This window comes from Corvus cornix, chromosome 13, assembly GCF_000738735.6.
Source record: "Corvus cornix cornix isolate S_Up_H32 chromosome 13, ASM73873v5, whole genome shotgun sequence".
Lineage (NCBI taxonomy): Eukaryota > Metazoa > Chordata > Aves > Passeriformes > Corvidae > Corvus > Corvus cornix.
This window is the reverse complement of record NC_046343.1, coordinates 3,872,907-3,895,021: the sequence shown is the minus strand read 5'-3', so window position 1 is coordinate 3,895,021 and position 22,115 is coordinate 3,872,907. Positions and strand designations below refer to the sequence as shown.

The window sequence follows — 22,115 nt, the reverse complement described above, 5'->3', positions numbered from 1 at the left end:
TCTGTGTCTCCAGGGCTCTTGACAGGCTGGGGTGGCTCTTGTTTGGGGGGGAGGTTTCCTGGGAGGGAGGTGGCAATGTGCCATATCTTGGCCCCTCCATTCTGGGTGAGCAGGGCCAGGAGAACAGAGCTGGCATCACTGAGGGATTGGGACACTGCACATGTCTCCTCACCTCCCCTAGAGCCTGGGACCAGTGCCCCTCTCACTGGGGCGGTGGGGGTGTTTTGGGAGGCCCTGGATAGCCCCCAGCAGGATGCTGATCTGTCCTCTCCTGGCCAAGGCACGGGCACAGCTCACTGCCCTGCAAACCTGGGCATGGGAGGGACTGCTGAGGCCCAGCTCATCTGGGTCAGCTCAGCCTGGGGAGCGGGTCCACTTTTCTCCTAAGTCCCTGCACATCTGTGGGACATGGGTCTGCCTTCTCAGGAAGAGCAGTTTCCCAGCTGAGGGCTGGCAGTGTCCCTGCAGAGTGGGTGCTGAGGCTGCAGCACAGCACGGTCCCCATGCTGCATCCCCTCCCACAGACACTTGCAGCATAGGTGCTATGAAGCTTATTTTCTTCCCAAGTGTTTGTTGGTGCCAGACCTGCAGGTTCACAGCCTCAGTCTTTTGAGCCCTGGGACTTTGCTGGCTCCTCCTTTCCATGGCTCATGTCTTCTGCTGTCCCTTCTGGTGGTCCTGGTCCCTCATACTCCCTTCCAGATCCACCCTGCACTCTGTCCTTTAATCTTTTTGTGTGTTTTATTGTTGTATCTGTGCTCTCCTGCCTAGTCAGATTCTAGAGGTGGAGCTGTCTGCTCACCCTCCTGACAGTGGTGCCTGCAGTTCTGCCCTCACTGCAGCTCTCATCCAGGAGCTGAGAGCTCCATTCCCTCCAGCAGCGCCCAGGCTCCATCTCAGCCCAAGGCTGCACCTTGTCCAGGACCACACATCCAGCCCATCTATGCCACCTCATCAGCCCAGAGCCGGGGTTGCTTGTCCCCTGCTGTGATGGCTCAGTGCTGCCCTGCCTGCAGATGGGCTCTGCAGAGAGCTGGTCCTGCAGAAGGACAAAGTATTGACCACTCTGTTCTTGGAGCTGGCTGTGACCTGTCTGGTCACAGCTTGACAGGCAGCTGGTGTGGCTGTGTCAGCCGGGGTCTGGACTGCCTGCAGTGCAGCCCGTGGGGCTGAGCTTGCTGAGCCCTGCACTGCCCTGGGGTGCTGCCTCGGCTGCAGAGAGCTGTGTCCCTGGGACTCAGCTGCCTTTCTCCAGGGACATCAGCCTTGCAGCTCCCCCAGGGCAATGCAGAGCCCTCCACCACCCAATATTGCCCCTGTTCCAGGCAGAATATGCTACTAGGGAGTGAAGACAGGAGCTCACCCCTCGCAGGCACTGTGTCAGGCCATGTCCCTGTGTCCTTGCATCGTGTGATGGCTTTAGGTCACTTCTCTGTGCAGGTGCAAGGGCGACAGGGCTGGGGAGGCCTGCAGGCAGCAGGACCGGGATGAGGGGATGCAGTATGGGGGGGCTGCACCCCCCTATGGGGATGCTGCAGGTGGCAGGAGTGGGATGAGCGGATGCAATATGGGGTTCAGCACCCCAAACTGGGGGTGCTGCAGGCAGCAGGATGGGGATGAGGGGATGCAGTATGAGGGGGAGCACCCCAAACTGGGGATGCTGCAGGCGGGCGATCAGGGGGTGGCTCTGCCTGCCTTGCCCACTGGTCCCGCATGGGCAGAGCGTGGTGGCAGCCCGAGTGCTGCCTGCGCTACCTGTACCGCCCGTCCCTCGCCACGCGGTGGTGCCGCTCGCCCGGCCTTGGCCAGCTCCGGCGCGGCAGGGCTGGCAGCCTGCCGTGCCTGCGGTGGGGTCTCTGTCTGCCCTGCCCTGCCTAGGTTGGGGTCACAGCGCTACCTCAGCTCCTCCCTCCCCCCCAGAATGAGATGTAGGCAGAGCCACGCGTGGGGCTGGCAAAGCTGAAGCTGGAAGAGGGGTTGCTGAGACCCCCTAAAACGCACCATTAATGCCCCTCCCCAGCAGTGAAAGCGTCAAGTGTGTGAGAAGCAGGGGCTGCCTGTCCCTCTGTCCCTTCAACCTACTGCTCTGCCCCACCTGGCCCTGTCATCGCCCCCCACCTGGTTCTAGGGCCGAGCCCCCCGCAGCAACACTGGCACACTGTCCTTGTCCCCTTACCCCAGCAAGGGCGTTGTGCTCATGGGGTGCCGTGTGCCCATCACAGCACAAGGCCAAGGTTAACTGGGGCAGGAGGGGGTGCAGAGGCTGCTGCGCTGCAGTGGTTCATCACCATTCTCGTGTAGCCACAGTGGGATTTCATTTGATTGGAAAAATAATAGGAGCCATTTATCTCCGTGGCTTTATGGGTTCCCATCAGCCCTGCAGTCCAGCCAGGCTGGGGGCCTGGCAGTGCCCACCCAGAGCCTGCCCTTTGGGGACACAATAACCTTGATCCTCAACTTCTACACCCCACAGTCTCTGTTTGAGGGCCAGAGGGTGCTGGGGGGCACAAAGGCAGCCCCTGGGTGGGCAGAGCAGTTGCCAGGAGCCACACAGTGAGTACAGCAGTGCCAGGGCTGCCCCCGGCCTGTCTCATTCTGGGCAGCTGTCCCAGCTGGCAGCCGAGCTGGCAGCCCTGTCAATAATAATAATTAAAAATTAATACTAATCAAAAGGGAGAGGCAGATGGCAGCAGACATGAGGCAGGCCTGGTGGTGGGGGTGGGAGGCATGGCAGACAGAGGGGCCTGCAAGGACAGGGGTGGGGGGGCCAGGAGTGCTGTGGGGTCTAGCGGGGATGGGAGGCGCGTGGCACAAGAGGGATGGGGAAATGGGCCTGGGGTTGCTGTGGGGCACAGCAGTGATGGGGATGAACCGGCCTGCTGCAGGGATGGGGTCCTGTGTCCCCCTTTCCATGCAGGGGGTGTGGGTCAGTGGTGCTGGGTGCCCCTGCAGGGTCACCTTGCTGGCAGCTGGCGTGCAGCCATGGCCAGGCACTGCCAGCCCAGCTTCGCCCTGAGCCACCAGCTCTGGTGGCTCTGGCAGCAAGGACAGATTCTGCCTCCTGCCCCCGGCACGTGTCTGGTGCAGGCACCCATTCTTGCAACCAGTGGGTGCTGCAGGGTTAAAATCCCCCAAATAACTGGGGAAGGAGCTGCTGGCTCCGTGCAGGGTGCGTGGGCCGGGGAAGAACAGGCAGCGCTGGCTCACCGTGGGAGTGGGCAGGCAGCGTGGCTGCCGGCGCTGAGGCTGTGCCGCGCTGTTCCCGCAGTGCCTGAGCCCACCTGCCTGCCCCATCACCCAGCCAGGGGCAGCGGGGGGGCTCTGGACCCTGCAGGAGAGGTGTGGGTACACACGGGACCTCCGTCCCTGGGTACTGCCAGCATCCTCATGCATTCTGGACTGGAGCTGCCCGTGCCCTCCCTGCCAGGCCCTGGAAAGGGCACCAGCTGCACCGACACTCCATTCAGAATCACGGTGGCACGCAAGGAGGGGTACCCAGGGTGAGGGGTACCTACCGCGCACCGTTCCCATGACAACCCCGGGAGAGACAACAGTCGGTGCGGGAGATGTGGGAGGCGAGGGGCCTGTGGACCCCTCCGAGCTTGGGCTCCCACACCTGACAGGACAGAGTGGGGCACAGCACAGGGGTCCCACCTCTGGGTCTTGCTCCCAGGCTCGGGCTCTGCCTGCTCCTTCCTGTTTGCTGCAGCTTGGGACGGGCAGACGTGGCAGTGCTGCTGCTGCTGGGCTGCTGCCCTCCAACTACAGCTGGTTTGCACGGTGGGGAAGTGGTTAAATGCCTGCAGGGTCGTCCCCAGTGCCAGCATCTCCTGCCCTACGCCTCAGGGAGCCTGTACCTGAGAAGGGTCCTTTGCTGTCACTTCTCATCTGGGTGGATACCAGGCTCTGCAACACGGCTGAGCACTCTCCTTCCCCGCAGGGACGGGCTGGCACGTCTCGCTTGGCAGAGGCAGGCGGGGGAGCGGGTAGGTGGGATGGGGACAGGAGCTGTGTGGCCACAGACCTGCAGGCGTGTCTGCAGCACGGGGCTGTGCAGGCTGTGCCACCACCCCTTTGGGGTGTGTTCTGCCAGTCCTGTATCATGGCCTGGTGGCCCCCCAGCTGGCTGGCACGTGCCCACAGAGCCTTTCCCTCCCCGAGTCACCGTGTCTATGCTGCCCCCGAGACTCTGGCACTGCCCCTGCCCGCAGCCCCCTCCCTCAGCTCCCACAGTGGATGCCACCGGCTCCGAGGGACCACCCTGCAGCTCCCTCAACACAGATGCATCCAAACATTAGCACCCGCACGTCCTCCCAGCGTGACACAGGGACCAGCCGCTCTCCTGGTTCACAGGGGAGCAGGTGTCAGCCCTGAGGCTGCCGGCACGCAGGGCATGTGGCAGTGCCATCGGTGCCTGTCTTTCCCTCCTGCCCCTGGTGTGCCCTCCCAAGGGGCTGGTCGTGCTGCGCCCATAGCCACCACCCCTCTTGCGGGGCCGGGGGCTGCCAGGCTCCTTGTGTGCCCCAGCATCACAGCTCTGGCTGGGAGGACTGGAGTTCCCCGGGCGGTCGATGTGCCCATCGATCCCGCACAGCTCCGCCGGCTGCTCTCCCACCGCCCTGCTAATTAATTGGCGGCTGCTGCTGCTGCTGCTGCTGCTGTGGGAGTGCTGGGCACGGGGCTGCTTGGGCTGCCTACACCCTGCCTGCCAGCACAGAGGCTTTGCCCCACACGTCAAGGAGCTGGCACTCACTTCAGACCCACTCCAACCCACCCATACCACAAAGTGTGGGGTCTGGGTCAGGCTGGGGGTGGGACTGGCAGGCCCAGGGCAGGGTGAGGGGTACAAGGGATGGTTGGGGGCCAGCAAATGGCCACTTGCAGCCTGCTAGCTGCCCGTGTCCAGAACAGACTCACACTGCTTGCAGCTGTGCCCACCTCAGCCTGCGCCAGCCCCCAGCCTGGTGTGGGGACAGGGATGGGGACAGGTACGCTGCCTTTGTGCCAGTCTGTAATGAGATTTCTGCTTGGCTGCCTGGATAGAAAATCCCAGCCAGACAATGTGAAAAGCCTCTCCAAGCCCCAGCCTCCTGCCCCTGCCCAGCCCAGGGCATACAGATGTGGCCCTGCCCCGGCACCCAGGGTGGCATCAGCACCAGCTCCATCCAGGAGCACCCACTGCACTGCTTGGCAGGGGGCACCCATGGGATGTGCAGTCCAGAGGCTTTTCTACCTATTTATCCCGCTGGCCTCTGTCCCAGCCCCATGCTGGCACTGGTCCAGCCTCCCCATACCCAGGCTGGGGGTGCCAGGCACACCCGTGGGGACCCCAAGCTGCATGCCAGCACCATGCCCACTCTCCTGTAGTCCTGGGTGCTGGAATCTGCATGCCAGTGCTGCCAGATGCTGATTCTCTGTGATGAGGTCCTGGCACCCTGGTACTGTGTCTGCAGAACCTGTGTGTGCAGGGTGGCACCACACTGTGCTCCTGGCCACCTCATTTTCCCCCACAGCAGCAGCAAATCCATCTCCTCAAAAAGTGGGGAGTGCTGGGGCTACAGGGAACAGGCTGTGCCAGGATGGGCTTTGCTGCACATCCTAAAGGAGCCCTTCCCGCCTCCAGCACCGTGCGCCATTAATCTACTCTTGCAAATGGCTAATTTTGAAAATCCTCTTATCAGAATTAGGTCCTCAACATCCATATTTATTTACTTTTCATTTTCATAATCTTTCTGCTCCTTGCGTGGCTGGGGTTGTTCTCACTGGCTCCATTTCTGAGCATCCTTGTGCAGGATGATCCCTGGGATGTCCCACACCATGCCACGTTATCCCCAGCCAAGCTGTCCCATGGCGTGCTGTGCTGTGCCATGCTCTGTCACCTATCCCTCATACAGCACACGTGTTCCTCACACCTTCGGCTCTGCCAGTGACACCACCACCACCGGTGGCCCCTCCCCACTGGAGCACCCTCCTGCCCCATGCCCCGCACAGCCCAGTCCCTGCCTGGCGCCAGGGCAGCTGCATCCTGCCCGTGGGTCCCTGCATTATGCATTGTTTATCCGTCAGCACCTTCCCTGTTTGTAACTCAATTAAGCAGGCGCGGTTTTGCTAATACAATGGTGTTTAATATTCGGCTTCCTTAAATACCACAAATGGATAGGGAGGCAGCTCACGGGCGATCCATTATACATGAGCTCAAATATCTACTTAAATATTTGATGCGAGTTTAGAAAATCTCAGGGCTGGCCTTGCCCGTGGCTGCCAGGGCTGGGCAGGAGGTCGGGCATGGCACAGACAGGGGCTTGCCAGGCTCTGTGGTGGTGGGAGCTGCCTCACCTCAGCTGGCCCAGACAAAAGTGGCACCTGGGGCATTTGGTGAGAGGTGAGCAATGCCAGGGAGGTGACATGCCTAGAGAGGTGGTAGTTGCAGCCCATAAAGCTTGGGTACCACTGCTCACCAGGTGATGCCCTCCCTCCACCTCCACCTTAACCCAGTCGTTTTCAGAAGAAAGCCCTGACACAATGGCTGTAGCACGTGGCTGAGCCATGACCGCGGAACACTGGAGAGGAGAATTAAATTTTAATTCCACCTTAATTACTCTGAGTAATAATCCATTTACAGCACCCAGTGGGACTGGTGTTTCTGGCATCCCCCTGGGGCTCACAGGACGCCCAGATGCTGGGCATGTGGGGCTGGAGGCACTGGGCCAGCTATGCACTGCAATCTCCTCCTCAAAGATCCTGATTCCCATGGCTCCCCAAGTGCTGCAGCCCCTCACACCACCCTGGCAGGTGGTCAGGGGTCCCAGATGCCCCCATGGGCATGAGCCAGGCAGACATTGACCCTTGGCAGCAGGACTCAGGACTCTGTCAGCTCCAGAGCAGGATCTGGCTCATCCATCCCCTCAGTTTCTCCTCAGCAAGAGGGAAAGCAAGCAGAATTGAAAGTGATCTCTCCAATCTGTATTAATTAGAGTCTATTAATTCGTCAGTGCACCCTGCCACTTCTCCACTGATGACCCAGCCATGCTGGCCCCCAGCAGAGGAGGGACATGCAGGGTGACCCCACACAGGCTTGGCACGGCACCTCTGTGCCATCGAGCAGCACCAGCACTCGGCGAGGGGAACTGAGAGAAGCTGAGGCAGGACTGGGTGCCACGGGCACACTTGGCTGGGCACCAGGACAGGGAGGATGCAGTGGGTGCCCAGGGGGTGGGAGTGTTGTTGCTGGCACTGCCGGCGCAGTGCCAGGAGCAGGAGCTGGAAGCCATCCCGGGAGAGAGGTGCAAGGAGCAGATGGGGCTGGCACCGCACTGGGGACCCCCAGCCCCCTCCCCAGCACGCTGCCCCAGGGCAGCACCATGCTGGGTGCCCACCTCAGGTGCCATGTGCACTGGGTACCCCCACCTTGCCCTGCTCTGCTGCTTGCCTGGGGGGTTTGGCCACCGTAGGAGCCAGAGCTGGGGGTCCCGGTGCTGCGGGGGAGCTCGCCCTGGTTCCCATGGCAGCCCCCCGGAGCTCATGTGCAGAGCGGTGACTTCAGCAGGAGCAGATGGAGCCGCAAGGAGTAAAAACATCCTGTTTCCATGCAAATGCCATCAGTAATAACAAGCCAGACTGAAGGAGGGTTGTTATTGCTACGCCAGAGCTCTGCCCACAGGGGTTGGGGGTCTCCTCTGCCACTGGCCCCCACCAATGTCCAGGCGGATGTCCTGGGGCTCATGGCTCTGCCTGGGGCAGCATGGTGGGATGAAAATGGGCACCCACAGGTGTCACCCCACACTCGCTGCCTTACCTGTGTGCATGGCTGGTCCATGACTGCATTGGCATGGGAGGTCCCGGGAGGTGTGTGGTGATGGGAGATGGTTCTGGCCTCGTCCCAGGGTGGTGCTGGTGATGGGCTCGGCTCTGCCTGGCACTGCCAGCATTGTGCTGGGGTGGAGAGAGGCCACGGCACAGCTGGTGCCACCAGGGAGAGCTGCGCTGGCTTCACACGCGCTTCAGCTCTCAAAGGCATCAGAGCAGTTGTTAATTGTTCCTGATGCCTCTAATGAAATTATTGCTGCACGATGCTGGGAGCCACTGCCTGGTCCCCGCTGCTGGTGACAGGGCTGCTCGGCACTTCTGGCACAGGCTTTGGCTGCCACAGGGTTTGGGGAGCACCTCGGACATCCCGGTACAGCCTCAACACCCTTTGACCCTTGCCCCTTGCCCAAATCACAACTGCCTACTGGTGATGGCAGCACTGCTTGTGGGCACCTTGGCTGGGTGCAGGGAGGGGACAAAGAGGGAAGGGGCCTCATCCTGCAGCCACATCCCCTGGGAGAGGCCAGTGTGGCTGAGCATGGGGTACTTTGAGGCCAGACCGCAGTGTGTGACAGTAAGGTGGGGCCCCACAGACGACCCACGTTGCCTCCAGGATTGTGATCCCTCTTCTATGACATTTCCCGTGGGGTACAAGGCTGGGCTGGGGAGCATCCCTAGGCATCACCTGGTGGTGCAGCAGGGGCTTGGGGTAGAGTGGGGTGTGGAGGGAGATGCAGCGCGTAGCAGGTGTGAGCTGCCGGGGGGTGTCCCGGGGGGTGCAGAGCCCGCGGGTGTCCCGGAGAGGGGGAGTGACGCCGTGCCGGGGGATGCGCCGTGCCCGTGGGGGATGCAAGCCGGGGGAGCCGCGCTGCGCTGCGCTCGGGGACGGTGCGGACCCCCCGTGCCGGCCCGGGTGTGTGCAGAGGCGGGGGGTGCAGCGCCAGCGGGGGGAGCGGTGCCGGCGTTGCGGGCGGGGGGCGGTGGCGGGGGCGCGCCCAGCTGTTGCGCCGTCCCTTCCGCGGGCGGGTCCGCGCTCCCGCCCCGCATTGGCGGCGCCCGGGCGGAGCGGAGCGGCGCGGCGGCGGGCGGCAGCCGCGGCGGGGCCGGTGGCGGTGGCGGGGGCGCCATGGCCCGCTGAGGGCGGCGCGGAGCGCGGCCCGCCCTGCTCCCTCGCCCCGCAGCGCTCCGCGGGGCGCGCCATGGGTGCACGGCCGCCCCGCCGCCGGGCCCCCCCCGCCGCCGCCGCCGCCGCTGCCGCCGCCGCGCCGGGGCCGCTCGGTGCCCTGCTCGCCGCTGCCCTGCTCGCCGCCGCCGGTGAGTCACCGCGTGCCCCCCGCGGGCACCGCGCTCCGGGCGGGAGGGGGGACCGGCGGCGCGGCGGGGACCTGGCACCGGGACTGGGAGCCGGGCAAGGTCACCCGGGGAGTGGCGGCGGGTGGGCGTCCTGTGGGGCGCCGGTGCCCTCCTGGGGACGGGGGCCGTTCGTTCGCGGTGCGGGATGCCCGCTGGCTGTGGGAGGTTCGGGTGCTGGTGGGGCACCCTCCCGGACCGGGGATGTGCCCCCCGCCCCACGGCGAGCACTGCCGTCCCCGCCCCTTGCCCAAGCGTGGCCGCACACAGTGGCACTGCCCCGGACGCTGCCCGCACTGGGGAGGGGACTGGCGCTCCCCGCCTCGCCCGCACGGCTCCGCTCCCCCGGGGCCCTACCAGCGCCGGGCAGTGGTGTCCGCAGCGCACCTGCCCCACGCGTGGTGTCCCCGCCCCACGCACAGCATCCCTGCCGCTGGCATAGTGTTCCTGCCGTTCCCATCACTTGGCCGGGACACGGGGGACCGCGGTGACGGGATAGCCCGGAGGGTGCTGTCACGCCGCGGGGGTGCGCGTGGGTGGTCGTGACGCGGGGAGTATGCGGGACTGTATCGGTGGTGCTGCAGACGCGGACGGTCCGGAGTACGGCTGCTCCCGGCAATGGCCCCCCGGGCAGGACCCGGCGGGAGCGGGAGCAGCCGGGTGGACCCCCGGGGCTTGGCCGCTCCGGCGGCCGGTCCGTGGGGCCGGGGGCCGGGAGTACGGTGGGTGCCTGGGGCTGGCGGCCGCTGGCAGGTGTCACGGCAGACGGGAAGTGGCGGCTGCAGACAAAGGACCAGGCTGGGGGCGGGGAGCTGCGCGAGGCTGGACGTGAGCTCTGCGGGGAGTCCGAGGGGGGGGGACGACTCCCCCACTGCGCCCGAGGGTCCCGGACCACTGACCCTCCACCCGCCAGCGGAGATGTCCCCTAGCCTGGCCTCAGTGCGTCGGTGAGCACGGCAGACACCCAGAGGGGCTGCAGCCCCAGTGCTCCCTGCAACCGTCTGGGCATCCCTAGGGATCCTGCGTTCCCAGCATGGCCCCGTCTGCAGGGGGACGCTGCAGAGCCGGCGCGGTGGGTGGGCACCCCTTGGGTGCAGGGGACCCTATATGGAGGGTGCTGTGGGTACCGAACCCCAGCTGGGCATGGACCATGGCTGTCCCATGGTACCGGTGGGAACTGTGAGGATGGATGGAGATGGAGGGCAGAAGGGCAGGGAGTGCACCAGAGCACCCCACACCAGCCCTGCGACAGGAGGTGTGGGGAGCCTGGCGGTGCCAGCACTGGCTCGAGCAGTGTGGTGTGGTGCTGGTCCCCATTGCTCGCTTGGCAGGCAGCTCACAGCCGGCCGCGGCGCGACTGAGCCCAGTCACCTGCGCAGCCACTGCTTGGCACAAACGGGGCAGGTCTGGGCCGCTGCTCCAGCCTGGCAAGGAACGGCACAGCATGGCACAGCATGGCATGGCACGGCTCCCCTCACCAGGGTCGTCAAGCCACAGACTGGGGACAGGGAACCCAGGTGTCCAGGCAAAGGGCCCCTGCTTGCTGGTGGAGCAGCATCCCTGGTCGTGGGCTGCCCACTCTGGCTGGTGCCCGCCGGGGAAGGGCAAGAGCAGCAGCGAGGACCGGGGCTCACCCACGGGCAGCAGTGAGGGGTGAGCTCCTGGGGTGGGGGGCTGCCCCGCTCGGCTGCTGCACTGGCAGGTGGGCAAGGGCAGAGGGGCAGGGTCCTTCCCAAGAGCTACCCCTGGCCCAGTTGTGCCGTGGGCCCTTCCCCGTGGCATCGTTGCAGCCAGGCCCTAGTGCATCTCCTGTCCCAGCCCCACAGCGGCTCCTGCTCCAGCTCCTCTGGTCGGGGCCGCGGACTCTGCTCTTACCGCACACGAGCCACGTCGTGCTGCTGACTTGACTGGGCTGCCAGGGACCCCCGGGCTCCAGCAGACATTTCCCAACCACTGCACTCCACAGCCTGATGCCCCGCAGCCTGGCACCCCGGGTAGTTGCATCATACAGCACCCCACAGCCTGTGCCTTGTGCCTGGCTGGGCACTGGTGGCTCCGTGGGGCGGGCAGGAGGGCAGGGTGGCGGGCAGGGCTGGCGAGCGCCAGGCACCTGGAAGCTGCCGTGCCGGCTGTCAGCACGAGCACGCGGCAGACGCAGCCTGCCCAGGGCTGTTTGTTCTGGCTCAGTGCCACGCGGGGCTGGCACTACATCAAACCGTGCGGAGCCTGGCAGGTGCTTGCGGGAGGGAACCGGGATGCTGACGGTGACACCAGAGGCTGGGCACCTCCGGAGTCAGTGCGAGCACCTCATAGCCTGGCCCACCTGGGTGGCCAGCAGCCCACGAGATCACCATGTTACTGGTGCCAGTGCCCAAGGGATGCTGGCATGAGGACTGGCATGTGCCACTGTCCCCCCTTCCCTGTGCCCAGGGGTGCACCCTCCGTGCCAGCACTGCTCTGTCTGTCAGCACAATCGCTGGTCCATGTACTGCATCTCTGCCCATGGGAAGGCGGGGGTGGGCTGGCTCCAGACGGGGCACACTGGGACCCTGTCCTCATCCAGTCAGTCCCAGTTGCCCAGTACCCCTTGGTTCTGCCATCTGCCTGCTCTTTGGGTGCTGCTCCCGGGTGGGTGTCAGGCAGGTTGCTCCCCATGGGTCCCCAAACCCTGCTCTGCCGGGGCTTCTGCAGGACGGGGTTCTCAGGTACCAGATGCCTCAGCCAGCCCTTGCTGCCATTGGGTTGTGAGGTGCCAGGGCTGCCGTCACCACTGCGTGGCACCCATGGGTGGGAGGGGAGGGACTGCGGGGCTGGACCCTGGCACCTGGGACTGTTGTCCCCTGCCCGTTCCGGTGGGATGCAGGACTGAGGGTGACCTTGGCACTCCTCCCAGCGGGGCCAGGGCTTGGCCAGAGCTTTTGCTTCTCACTGTCTGTTAAAGGAGAGCCACGAAACCCACTCGGCTTCCCGGGACCGGGACCCCAGCGACAGTTCCCACACGTTGCACAGCGCCAGTCTTGTGTTCCCCACCATCCCAGTGCTGCTGGACTGGGCGGAGGGACACCCTCCTCCCCCACTGAGGACGGGAGGGGCTGGCAGGTCTTGGCACGAGTCCTGCTGGTACAGAGGGTCTGGGGTCTGTGGGGCTCTTCAGGTAGCCAGAGCTGGTCGGGAACATGTCCCCTCTCAGCCCCGGCTCTGTTTGTGCCTGTGGAAGAGTTCCCAGCACTGGATGCCGGGGTTGGTAGCCCTCATGCAGGCAGAGGTGGTCCCTGGGAAGGGGCTGCCACCGCCAGTTGCCTTTGGTGGCACTGGCACCATTATCCTCAGACCCCGGGCATGGTGCAGCTTGGGTCATGTGCGGGCACAGCGTGGGCACGGCCAGGGCGTGCAGCCCTGGGCGGGCGCTGGGAGCCCTGCCCGCCCTGGCACATGCTAATTGCATGTAATGGGGAGAGCAGTATCAGCTCAAATCCGTAATTAGGCAGCTCCATTGTCATGCAAACCCGCCTAATTCATTCACAACCAGCACTCGCTTCATCAGCGCCCAGACGCTGCCAGGCACTCACCGGGAGACAGGCACCTCCGCCCAGCCTCCCCCGTGGCCGTAGGGCCGGCACGCGTGGGCCACACGCCTGAGGGGCCCGGACAATGGCCAGCTTGTGGGGACATGCCAGGAAATTGGGGACACGGTCCCAGGGCAGGGGGGGGCACCCCCGGGGGCACGGTGCCCACTGGAGCGTGGGGGCCGCGTTGGCATCATGTGCCCATAGTCGCATCGTCCCCAGTGCTCAGCCCGTGCCAGGCTGGCCGGGAGCCAGGTCCTGCTGCCCAGCATTGGCATCCGACCCTGCTGGCTCCCTGCCCAGCCGGGGCTGGCACTGGCGCCCGCCTGGCGTTGCCGTGGGACTGTGTGGGGTAGAGAGGTGGGTGCAAGGGAAGCATTTTCAGATGTCCTGATGACCCAGATGAGGGTCAGAGCAGCTGGGCAGTGCTGGGTGATGCTGTGGGCCATGGCTGGGGGTCTCCCAGAGGCAACACCAGCTCATCGTGGCTCAGAGCCAGCCTCTTCCAGCAGGATGGTACCCAGTTCAAAGCCTCAGACGAGCTTTTTGATTGTAGTGAGTTGTGCCAGTTCCCTTCTCTGCACCCTGCAGAGAGCAAAGTGCCAGCGATGGGGATCCCTGCATGCCGGGTTGGCACCCCCAGGCTCCCCTGGGAACAGATGGGCACCCTCTGCCCTCCCCCTGATGCCCACCCTTCCCTCGTTAAGGCCGGAGCAATCAGCAGCAATTATGGCTTTAATTACCTGCTGCTGGGGCGCAAGCCCACCGCCGGCAAAGTGCGAGGAAATCTTTCATGTTAATGGTGTGCCAGGCCTGGCACGGACACGATGGATGGGGCACCAGCTGGGAGCGAATCTGCCGGCTGCAAAGCCCGCAGGGATTCGGCGAGGTCCACAGAGGGGCACAGTGCTGGAGGCAGGTGCTGGCATTGAGGTCTCCACGCTGCTGTGGCGACCTCCAGAGTGGCAGGAGTAGGCAGGGGAGTATGCAGGGGATGGGGGCAGAGGGAGGATGGGGTGGGATGCCCCATCGGGGCTGACTGATGTGGTGGGCAGCAGTGCTCAGAGAGACCCGTGCCATCGGAGGGCTGTCCCACTGCAGGCAGCCACCTGCTTCCTCCCAGGGACAGCTGTGCCACATGGGCACCCACCGGCCGTGCCGGGGCTGGCGCTGCCGCAGCCACCGGCGGGCAGCCTCTCCTCGCCAAGAACACGCTGACCTTCTCAGTGTCTCCCCACGGCAGGCACAGAGGCACCCGCCAGGCTGCTCCTGGCACCACTGGGGACTCTGGCACCATCACCCAGGCAGGATCAGCCCCTTGAGGACCAGAGAGACCAGACTGGGGGCACCCAGACTGGCGCCTGGTGGGTTCTATCAGTATCCCACCCCCCCCTCAAATTGGGCAGTGCAGTGTCCTGCGGTCTCTCCTTGCCCAGTAACACCAGTACACCTGGTGTTTCTGCTGCTGGGGGGCCCAGGTGCTACGGTGAGAGGCTGTGTGACCACCTGGGCTGGCAGGGAACAGGGGGAGCTCTGTACATGGGGGGGGTGTGGAGGTGGGGAGGGACAGGAGCAGCTGGGGGTCCCACAGTGCTGGGATGAAGGCGGGGACGGCTGCCCAGAGCTCACAGCGGGGCATCTCCATCCCCTTTGCACCCTGAGATGGGTGTCACACACTTGCTCCCCAGCCCACCACGCTGCCCCTCCATCAGGCACCACTCGTTAGCCCACGTGTTGGGGGGATAATTGATATTAAAGCCCTGCTTAATGCACCGACTTTGCTGGCTGGGATTTACCAGCGCTGGAGCAAACTGTGCTCCCAGTCACCCTTGTGGCTGCAGGGAGAGAGGCCGAGGCTGTGCCCTGCCACGGTGAGGGGGGAGGCCGAGGGCTGTGTGGAACCCCGCGCTCCCCCCCCCCCCCCCCCACCCCGCCCCGTCCCCTTGTTCCCCGTCCCCGCCGAAGTTCCCCGGTTCCCTTTGCCAAGGTGACATAAAGCATCTCGCCTGTTTCCATGACAACGCAGCGGCAGGTGAGCGCGAGGCGGATGCGGGAGCCGGCACGCGCCACGTGGGGGGCCGCTGCCCACAGGGCGCCCACGCTGCGCCCACACCCACGGGCTGGGGGTGCCACGCTGTGGGGGGACCCACAGGACGCGGGGGGGCCCGCAGGGCATGGGGGCGGGACTGCAGATCAATGGGGTGCGCGGTGCCCGTGCTGTGCGGAGCGTCTGTGGTGTGGGAGATGCCCACGCTGTGGAGAATGTCTGTGGCGTGGAGGGGCCCGCAGGACATGGGGGGCCCAAGCAGTGCATGGAGGTGGCTGCAGAGCGTGGGGCGCCCACGGGTTGTGAGGTGCCCACGGATGGCACGGGTCTCTCTGAGCACTGCTGCCCACCACATCAGTCAGCCCCGATGGGGCATCCACAGGGCATGAGATCCCCGAGGTGTTTGGCATAGCTGTGATGCGTGGGGCGGCCACAGTCCACTGGATGGTCACAGAGTGCGTGGGGTGCTTGTAGTGCATGCAGGGCCCACGGTGTGTAGGGTACCTGTCATGGATGGGGTGGCTGTGGTTCATGGGGCACCCAGACCACAGTCCCCCTGCTCCCTCACGGGGCTCCAGGCCAGCTCCAGCCTTCTGGCTGTGCCACACGACTCCATCCATGCCCATACCACGGCATAGAGCCTCACCAGTGCCTGGCATGGTGCTCAGCAGCTGCGCATCCAGGGCTGGGCAGCACCCCGGCTCTGCTGCTCACTGCACATCCCCAGCTCTGTTTGCTGTCCACGCTCCCCCCTCCCCGCTCACAAGGCACCCAGAACCCCGCTTCGGTGGGCAGCTGGGGGGGCTCCATACCCATCCTGCCTCCGCCATGCCTTGCTGCTGGTCCCAGGCTTCCTGCGCCCCTCCACTCAGCCGTGATGGATAGACACGCAGCTCGGCAATCGCTGTACTCATTTCACGTGTGATTAAAAAGCTCGTCCCGCAGCACAGTTCACCCGGCGCGTCTGTCACGGCCGCCCGGGCGGGAGGCAGCCGTGGTGCTGTGCAGCAGCAAACATGGCATTTCATAAATAAATTGGGTTTATTTACCCAGCGCCCACGTGCCAGCACGGGTAGTGCCGTGTGGGCACCCGGGGTGCCCGAGCAGCAGGCACAGCGGTGGCACCCGCGGGTGATGCGGCGAGCTGTGCCGCAGCCGGCACAGGGACGGCACCGTGCTGGGGACCGCAGCGCCTGTCCGCGCCGTGACCCCCCGGGCCGGCCCCAGGCTGCGGCTGGGGGGGTCGTTAAACCAGTGAAATATGAAACGCCTGTATATCCCCGACAGGAGTTTTAATTAAATTAATTGCCAGTGACATTGTAAAAGTGCTGATGGGGTAATAACCGGCGCGTTATGGTCGCCGTTTATCTTCCCCGTGTAAATTAGCTGCCGCACCTTGCCCGTCCCGGCGGGCATCGCCGTGGGCTCGGCGGCACCCACTCCCCGGGTCCGAGGGGCCTGAGCCAGCTGGGGGAGCAGCAGGGCCTGGAGCCTCCCTGGGGGGACTCAGGCAGGGCCCAAGGGACCCTCGTGTTGCTCGCGTTCCCGTCGCACGGGAGGCCATGCCAGGCGGGAGCCAGCCGTGTGGGCACGGGCACTGGGGTCCCATGGGCACATGGGGAGTGGCTGGTGGTTGCCAAACGAAGGCACTTAATTACTGCGCATTCCATCCCATTTAATTGCTTATTAAATCCTAACCAGCCAATTAGCAGAAGCAATTACAGCTTCATTCAGTGACACAATCGCTATTTTATCGTTTGTTAATCAAATGCTTATTTAGGGCCCTGGTTTATTAACTCTTTCCACAGCAGGCACCGGCGGGGTGGGGGGAGCAGGGGCACCTGGCTTTGTCTGGGTTGGGGGATGTGGATATCGTGGGCCTGTGCCATGTGTCATGTCCCCAGCACTGCTGTCCCCATGGGGGCATGTGTGTGCAGCACTGAGCCATCCTCACCACCCTGGGGACAGCCAGTCCCCATGTGCCGTGTCAGTGGCACAGGATGGGGTGCACTGCTGTACCAACCTGCCGTGTCCAGCATTCCTGTGCCACTCTGGGGTGCAGCAGGGCAGGATGCGGCCCCCGGTCAGTGCCTCACAGCGTGCTGGAGAAGGGGGTGGCAGGCGCCCCGGAGGCGTGAGCGATGGCCCTTGTTGGTCACACTACATTTCCTTTTCATTAGTGCTAAGTGTGGACATGAGGGATCGGCAAGGGTTCAGCGGGCTCAGCCACTGCGCGGCTGCTTTCCCTGATGGATGGCAGGGTGGGAGAGGGCTGCCGCACTGCTGGTGGAGGGGACAGTGGGGAGGCACAGGGCCACTGGCATGTGGCTGTGCCGGGGAGGGTGATGGCCTGGCCAGGGCACGCTGGAGGTGGCCGAGCCCCATCTCCCCACAGGTGCTCAGCAAAGCGCGACTGTGGCCAACCCGGCATCTGGCGCATCCCCGGACCTGCTGCCGCACTTCCAGCTGGAGCCGGAGGATGTCTACATTGTGAAGAACAAGGCCGTGAGCCTGGCCTGCCGTGCCACCCCTGCCACCCAGATCTACTTCAAGTGCAATGGCGAGTGGGTGCACCAAGGTGACCACGTTACGCAGCACAGCACCAACCGCAGCACTGGTGAGCGCCGGCAGGAGAGACGGTGCCAGCCCTACTCCTAGGAAGCCACGTGTGCCACTCTTGGCGGGGCTTGCACGGGTCTGGGGCCACAGGGACAACTCCCAGCATGCCAGTGTGACGTGCCACTCTCTGGTCCTAGGGCTGCCCGTGATGGAAGTGCGCATCGAGGTCACCCGCCAGCAAGTGGAGAAGATCTTTGGGCTGGAGGAGTACTGGTGCCAGTGCGTAGCCTGGAGCTCCTCTGGCACCACCAAGAGCCAGAAAGCCTTTGTGCGCATTGCCTGTGAGTGTCTGCGGGTGCCTGGACAGAGTGTGGGGCACTGGCCCTGGCCCCCATCTCACCCCTGTGCCTCCCCAGATCTGCGCAAGAACTTTGAGCAGGAGCCGACAGCCAGGGAGGTCTCCATTGAGCAGGGCATTGTGCTGCCATGCCGCCCTCCCGAGGGCATCCCCCCTGCCGAGGTGGGTCCCTGCAGCTGGTCAGGACAGGCTGTGGCCGAGGGTACCCCTCACCCAGAGGGATGCTGTGTGTGCTCCCAGGCAGGCACACAGTGATGTCCCTGTGCCCTACAGGTGGAGTGGCTGCGCAACGAGGAGCTGGTGGACCCGGCACTGGATGCCAACGTCTACGTGACGCCAGAGCACAGCCTGGTGCTGCGTCAGGCCCGCCTGGCCGACACTGCCAACTACACCTGCGTGGCTAAAAACATCGTGGCCCGTCGCCGCAGCGCCTCTGCTGCCATCACTGTCTACGGTATGGCCCCTCCACGCCAGTCCCCACCATGCTGCCCTGGTGTCACCCTCCCCGTCCTGTCCCTCCCTGCGTCCCCTTAGCGGCAGGGCGCTGACGGGTCCCTCTCCACCCAGTGAACGGCGGCTGGTCGACGTGGACGCAGTGGTCAGGCTGCAGCACCAGCTGTGGACGGGGCTGGCAGAAGCGGAGCCGGACATGCACCAACCCCACACCCCTCAATGGGGGTGCTTTCTGTGAGGGCCAAAATGTGCAGAAAACCGCCTGCACCACCCTCTGCCCAGGTACCTGCCCTGCTCGGGGCACCACCACTGCCCCGTCGTGCCGATGCTGCACTCCCCACTGCGCCCATTGCAGTCCCTGTCCCCACCAGGTGTCTTGTCCTCCAATTCCCCTGTGTGTCCGTCTCTGCCGGCCCCGGGGCAGGGAAGGGGGGCGGGAGCAGGGCACTGACCAAAGGCTGTGCCCACAGTGGACGGCGCCTGGTCGGAGTGGAGCAAGTGGTCGGAGTGTGGGGCCGAATGCACCCACTGGCGCAGCCGGGAGTGCTCGGAGCCAGCACCACGCAACGGAGGCCAGGATTGTCATGGACCCGAGCTGGACACTCGCAACTGCACCTCTGAGCTCTGCACCCACGGTGGGTGAGCACAGTGGGGATGGCAGGGCTGTCCCCTGGGAGAGGGGACCGGGGAGTGGCCATGTGTGCTGACGCCCTGTCCCACACAGCTGCCCCCGGCGCAGAGGACGTAGCGCTGTACGTGGGGCTGGTGGCCGTGGCCGTGTGCCTGGTGCTGCTGCTGCTGGTGGGGGTGCTGGTGTACTGCCGCAAGAAGGGGGGCCTGGATGCTGATGTGGCCGATTCCTCTATCCTCACCGCCGGCTTCCAGCCCGTCAGCATCAAACCCAGCAAGGCTGGTGAGTGAGTGTTGCAGGGACAGGGCACCCACACTGGGACATGGTGTCCCCTGGACCTGCAGGTGTCATACGGGGCAGGGGGTCTCTGGGAAGGGGCTGTCTGCTACAGGGCATCCCTGGGTGGGGTTTTGTGCCCTGTGGTGCTCCAGATCTTGAGTAGGGATTCTTTGCTTATGGGATCCCTGACCTAGGGACAGGGACTCTGTAGCTTAAAGAGTTTCTGACTGCGGGGTCAGTGCTCTGTGCCACATCGGGTCAGATCCCAGGAGTGGCTGTGCTCACTATGGGGTCCTCACTATGGGGCCAGGATGGTGTGCCCCATGCCCTCTGGGGCTGATTGTGCCCTTGCACCACCTGTGGGGACCCCCTGTTTCTGCCTTGCCCCAGTGCTACAGTCGCTTTCTCTGTGCTGCAGACAACCCCAGCCTGCTCACCATCCAGCCAGACCTCAGCACCACCACCATGACCTACCAGGGCTCGCTCTGCCCACGCCAGGACGGCCCTGCCAAGCTCCAGCTGCCCAATGGGCACCTGCTGAGCCCGCTGGGTGCTGGACGGCACACTCTGCACCACAGCTCACCCGCTGCCGAGGGTGCCGACTTCGTGGCCCGGCTCTCCACCCAGAGCTACTTTCGCTCCCTGCCCCGCGGCACCAACAACATGGCCTATGGCACCTTCAACTTCCTGGGGGGGCGGCTCATGATCCCCAACACAGGTACAGCAGGGTGGGGGTTCCAGAGCACTGCCCAGGTCAGGCAGGGTCCTCATGGGGCTCACCCCCCTGCCTGCACCCCCATTCCCACCCAGGGATCAGCCTGCTCATCCCACCCGATGCCATCCCACGGGGGAAGATCTATGAGGTCTACCTGACTCTGCACAAGCAGGAGGAGGTGAGGTAGGTGACAGGGCTGCTGGGGCGTGGGGCTGTTGGAGCAGGGTCTGTCCTGACTCAGCTGCCCCCATCGCTGCCCCAGGCTGCCTCTGGCCGGCTGCCAGACGCTGCTGAGCCCCATTGTCAGCTGTGGCCCCCCGGGGTCCTCCTCACCCGCCCCGCCATCCTGGCCATGGGGCACTGCGTGGAAGCCAGTGCTGAGAACTGGAGCATCCGGCTGAAGAAGCAGTCGTGCGAGGGCACGTGGGAGGTGAGCGGGGGCGAGGGGTTTCGGGGATGGAGGAGGGACAGCCATGGCTGAGGTGCATCTCTGCCTGGGTGCCGCAGGACGTGCTGCAGCTGGGCGCTGAGCCGTGCACGGAGCTGTACTACTGCCAGCTGGAAGCGCAGGCTTGCTACGTGTTCACAGAGCAGCTGGGGCGCTTCGCCCTGGTCGGGGAGTCGCTCAGCATGGCGGCCTCCAAGCGCCTCAAGCTGGTCCTGTTCGCGCCGGCCGCCTGCCCCTCGCTCGAGTACAACATCCGCGTCTACTGCCTCAGTGACACCCAGGACGTCCTCAAGGTACCGGCATCCCCAACCTGCCCATCCCGGCTTGGAGCAAGAGCAGCGCTCCTGGTGTGTGGCATCTCCTGCCTGACTGCTGCTTGTGCTGGCAGGAGGTGATCCAGCTGGAGAAGCAGCTGGGGGGGCAGCTGATCGGAGCCCCCCGGGTGCTGCACTTCAAGGACAGCTACCACAACCTGCGCCTCTCCATCCACGATATGCCCAGCTCCCTCTGGAAGAGCAAGCTCCTCGCCAGCTACCAGGTGAGGAGTCTGATCAGTGTGTGGGGATGGGGATAGAGGTGTAGGGGGGTGTTCCTGCCACTCTGACACCCCCAGCTCTGTCAACCCACTGCAGGAGATCCCCTTCTACCACATCTGGAGTGGGCTGCAGCCCTTCTTGCACTGCACCTTCACCCTGGAGCGCCTGAGCACCAGCACCTGTGAGCTGGCCTGCAAGATCTGGGTCTGGCAAGTGGAGGGAGACGGGCAGAGCTTCACCGTCAACTTCAACATCGCCAAGGTGAGGGCAAGGCTGGGGCACTCCTGGGGGTGGCCGTAGGATTGCCTCACATCCCTCTCCCTCCCTGCTGGTGCTCTTCCCTAGGACACGAGGTTTTCAGACTGGCTGGTCCCCGAAGAGGTGGGCACCCCAGCTCTGGTGGGCCCCAGTGCCTTCAAGATCCCCTTCCTCATCCGCCAAAAGATCATCAGCAGCCTGGACCCGCCGGGCACACGGGGAGCTGACTGGAGGACACTGGCACAGAAGCTCAACCTCGACAGGTAACTCAGGCTGAGGATAGTGCTGGGGATAAGGTGGCATGGTGGATGGGGACAGGGGTTCTGGCCTCATCCTGCACCTATGGATGAATGCTGGAATGCTGTGGGATCCTGGGAGTGGGATGCTGCACAAGGTGAGGCTAGCACAGGGGCGGTAATGGGATGTGGAGCCATCCCTGTGTCCTGATGTGGTCCCTCTGTCCCCTTCCAGCCATCTCAGCTTCTTCGCCTCGAAGGCCAGCCCCACAGCCATGATCCTCAACTTGTGGGAAGCACGGCACTTCCCCAATGGCAACCTCTCCCAGCTGGCTGCTGCCGTGGCCGAGATCGGCAAGCAGGATGGTGCCCTCTTCTCCGAGGCTGAGTGCTGAGCATGGCGGGTCCCAGGAGACCACCACCACGGGGCTAAGGGGGGCCCTGGCTGGCCCACCAGGCTCCTACTGCCCCACAGCACGTGAGGAGGGCTGCCTGGCCCCCTTGGGAGGGCAGGATGGCCCCTGCCCCACGGCAGTCAGGCCCCTCCAGCACTGTGGCGGCAGGACTCAACCCAGCCCTGGGGGTCCCAGAACCCCACGGTGGGGGGCTGGGGGGCACTGGGTGTGCGTCGTGCGTGCGGTGCCGTCGTGCTGTCTGCGTGTGGGGCCGGGCGGCCCCGGGCCCCGTGCCGTGTTGTGTAAAGCCCGTTTTTTTAATTCTGTATTAAGTGCATTCAAGTATTTACACTTGGCCTTATGTACATAGCGGTGCCGCGGGCGGGGGGTCTGCCGGACGTGAATGTAAATAAATTCGATATATATTGCTATGTGGGGCTGTGCCCGGCCGTGCGCTGCCCCACGCCCCTCAGGAGCC

At 64.6% G+C, this 22,115-nt stretch overlaps 1 protein-coding gene and 1 pseudogene across 1 annotated transcript; both read left to right on the top strand.

Annotated features, from left to right (window-relative positions):
- The first annotated feature begins 9,005 nt into the window (after positions 1-9,005).
- UNC5A (unc-5 netrin receptor A) lies at positions 9,006-22,068 on the top strand. Its single transcript, XM_039559813.1, is given in 17 exon segments — positions 9,006-9,120; positions 17,165-17,386; positions 17,526-17,669; positions 17,745-17,848; positions 17,960-18,140; positions 18,254-18,421; positions 18,610-18,774; positions 18,864-19,052; positions 19,468-19,767; positions 19,860-19,947; positions 20,027-20,085; positions 20,088-20,194; positions 20,272-20,505; positions 20,601-20,750; positions 20,845-21,009; positions 21,094-21,269; positions 21,478-22,068. Coding segments are annotated over 17 exon segments (2,727 nt in total). The 3' UTR covers positions 21,638-22,068.
- LOC120410743 lies at positions 9,218-14,259 on the top strand (annotated as a pseudogene).
- Positions 22,069-22,115: the final 47 nt, after the last annotated feature.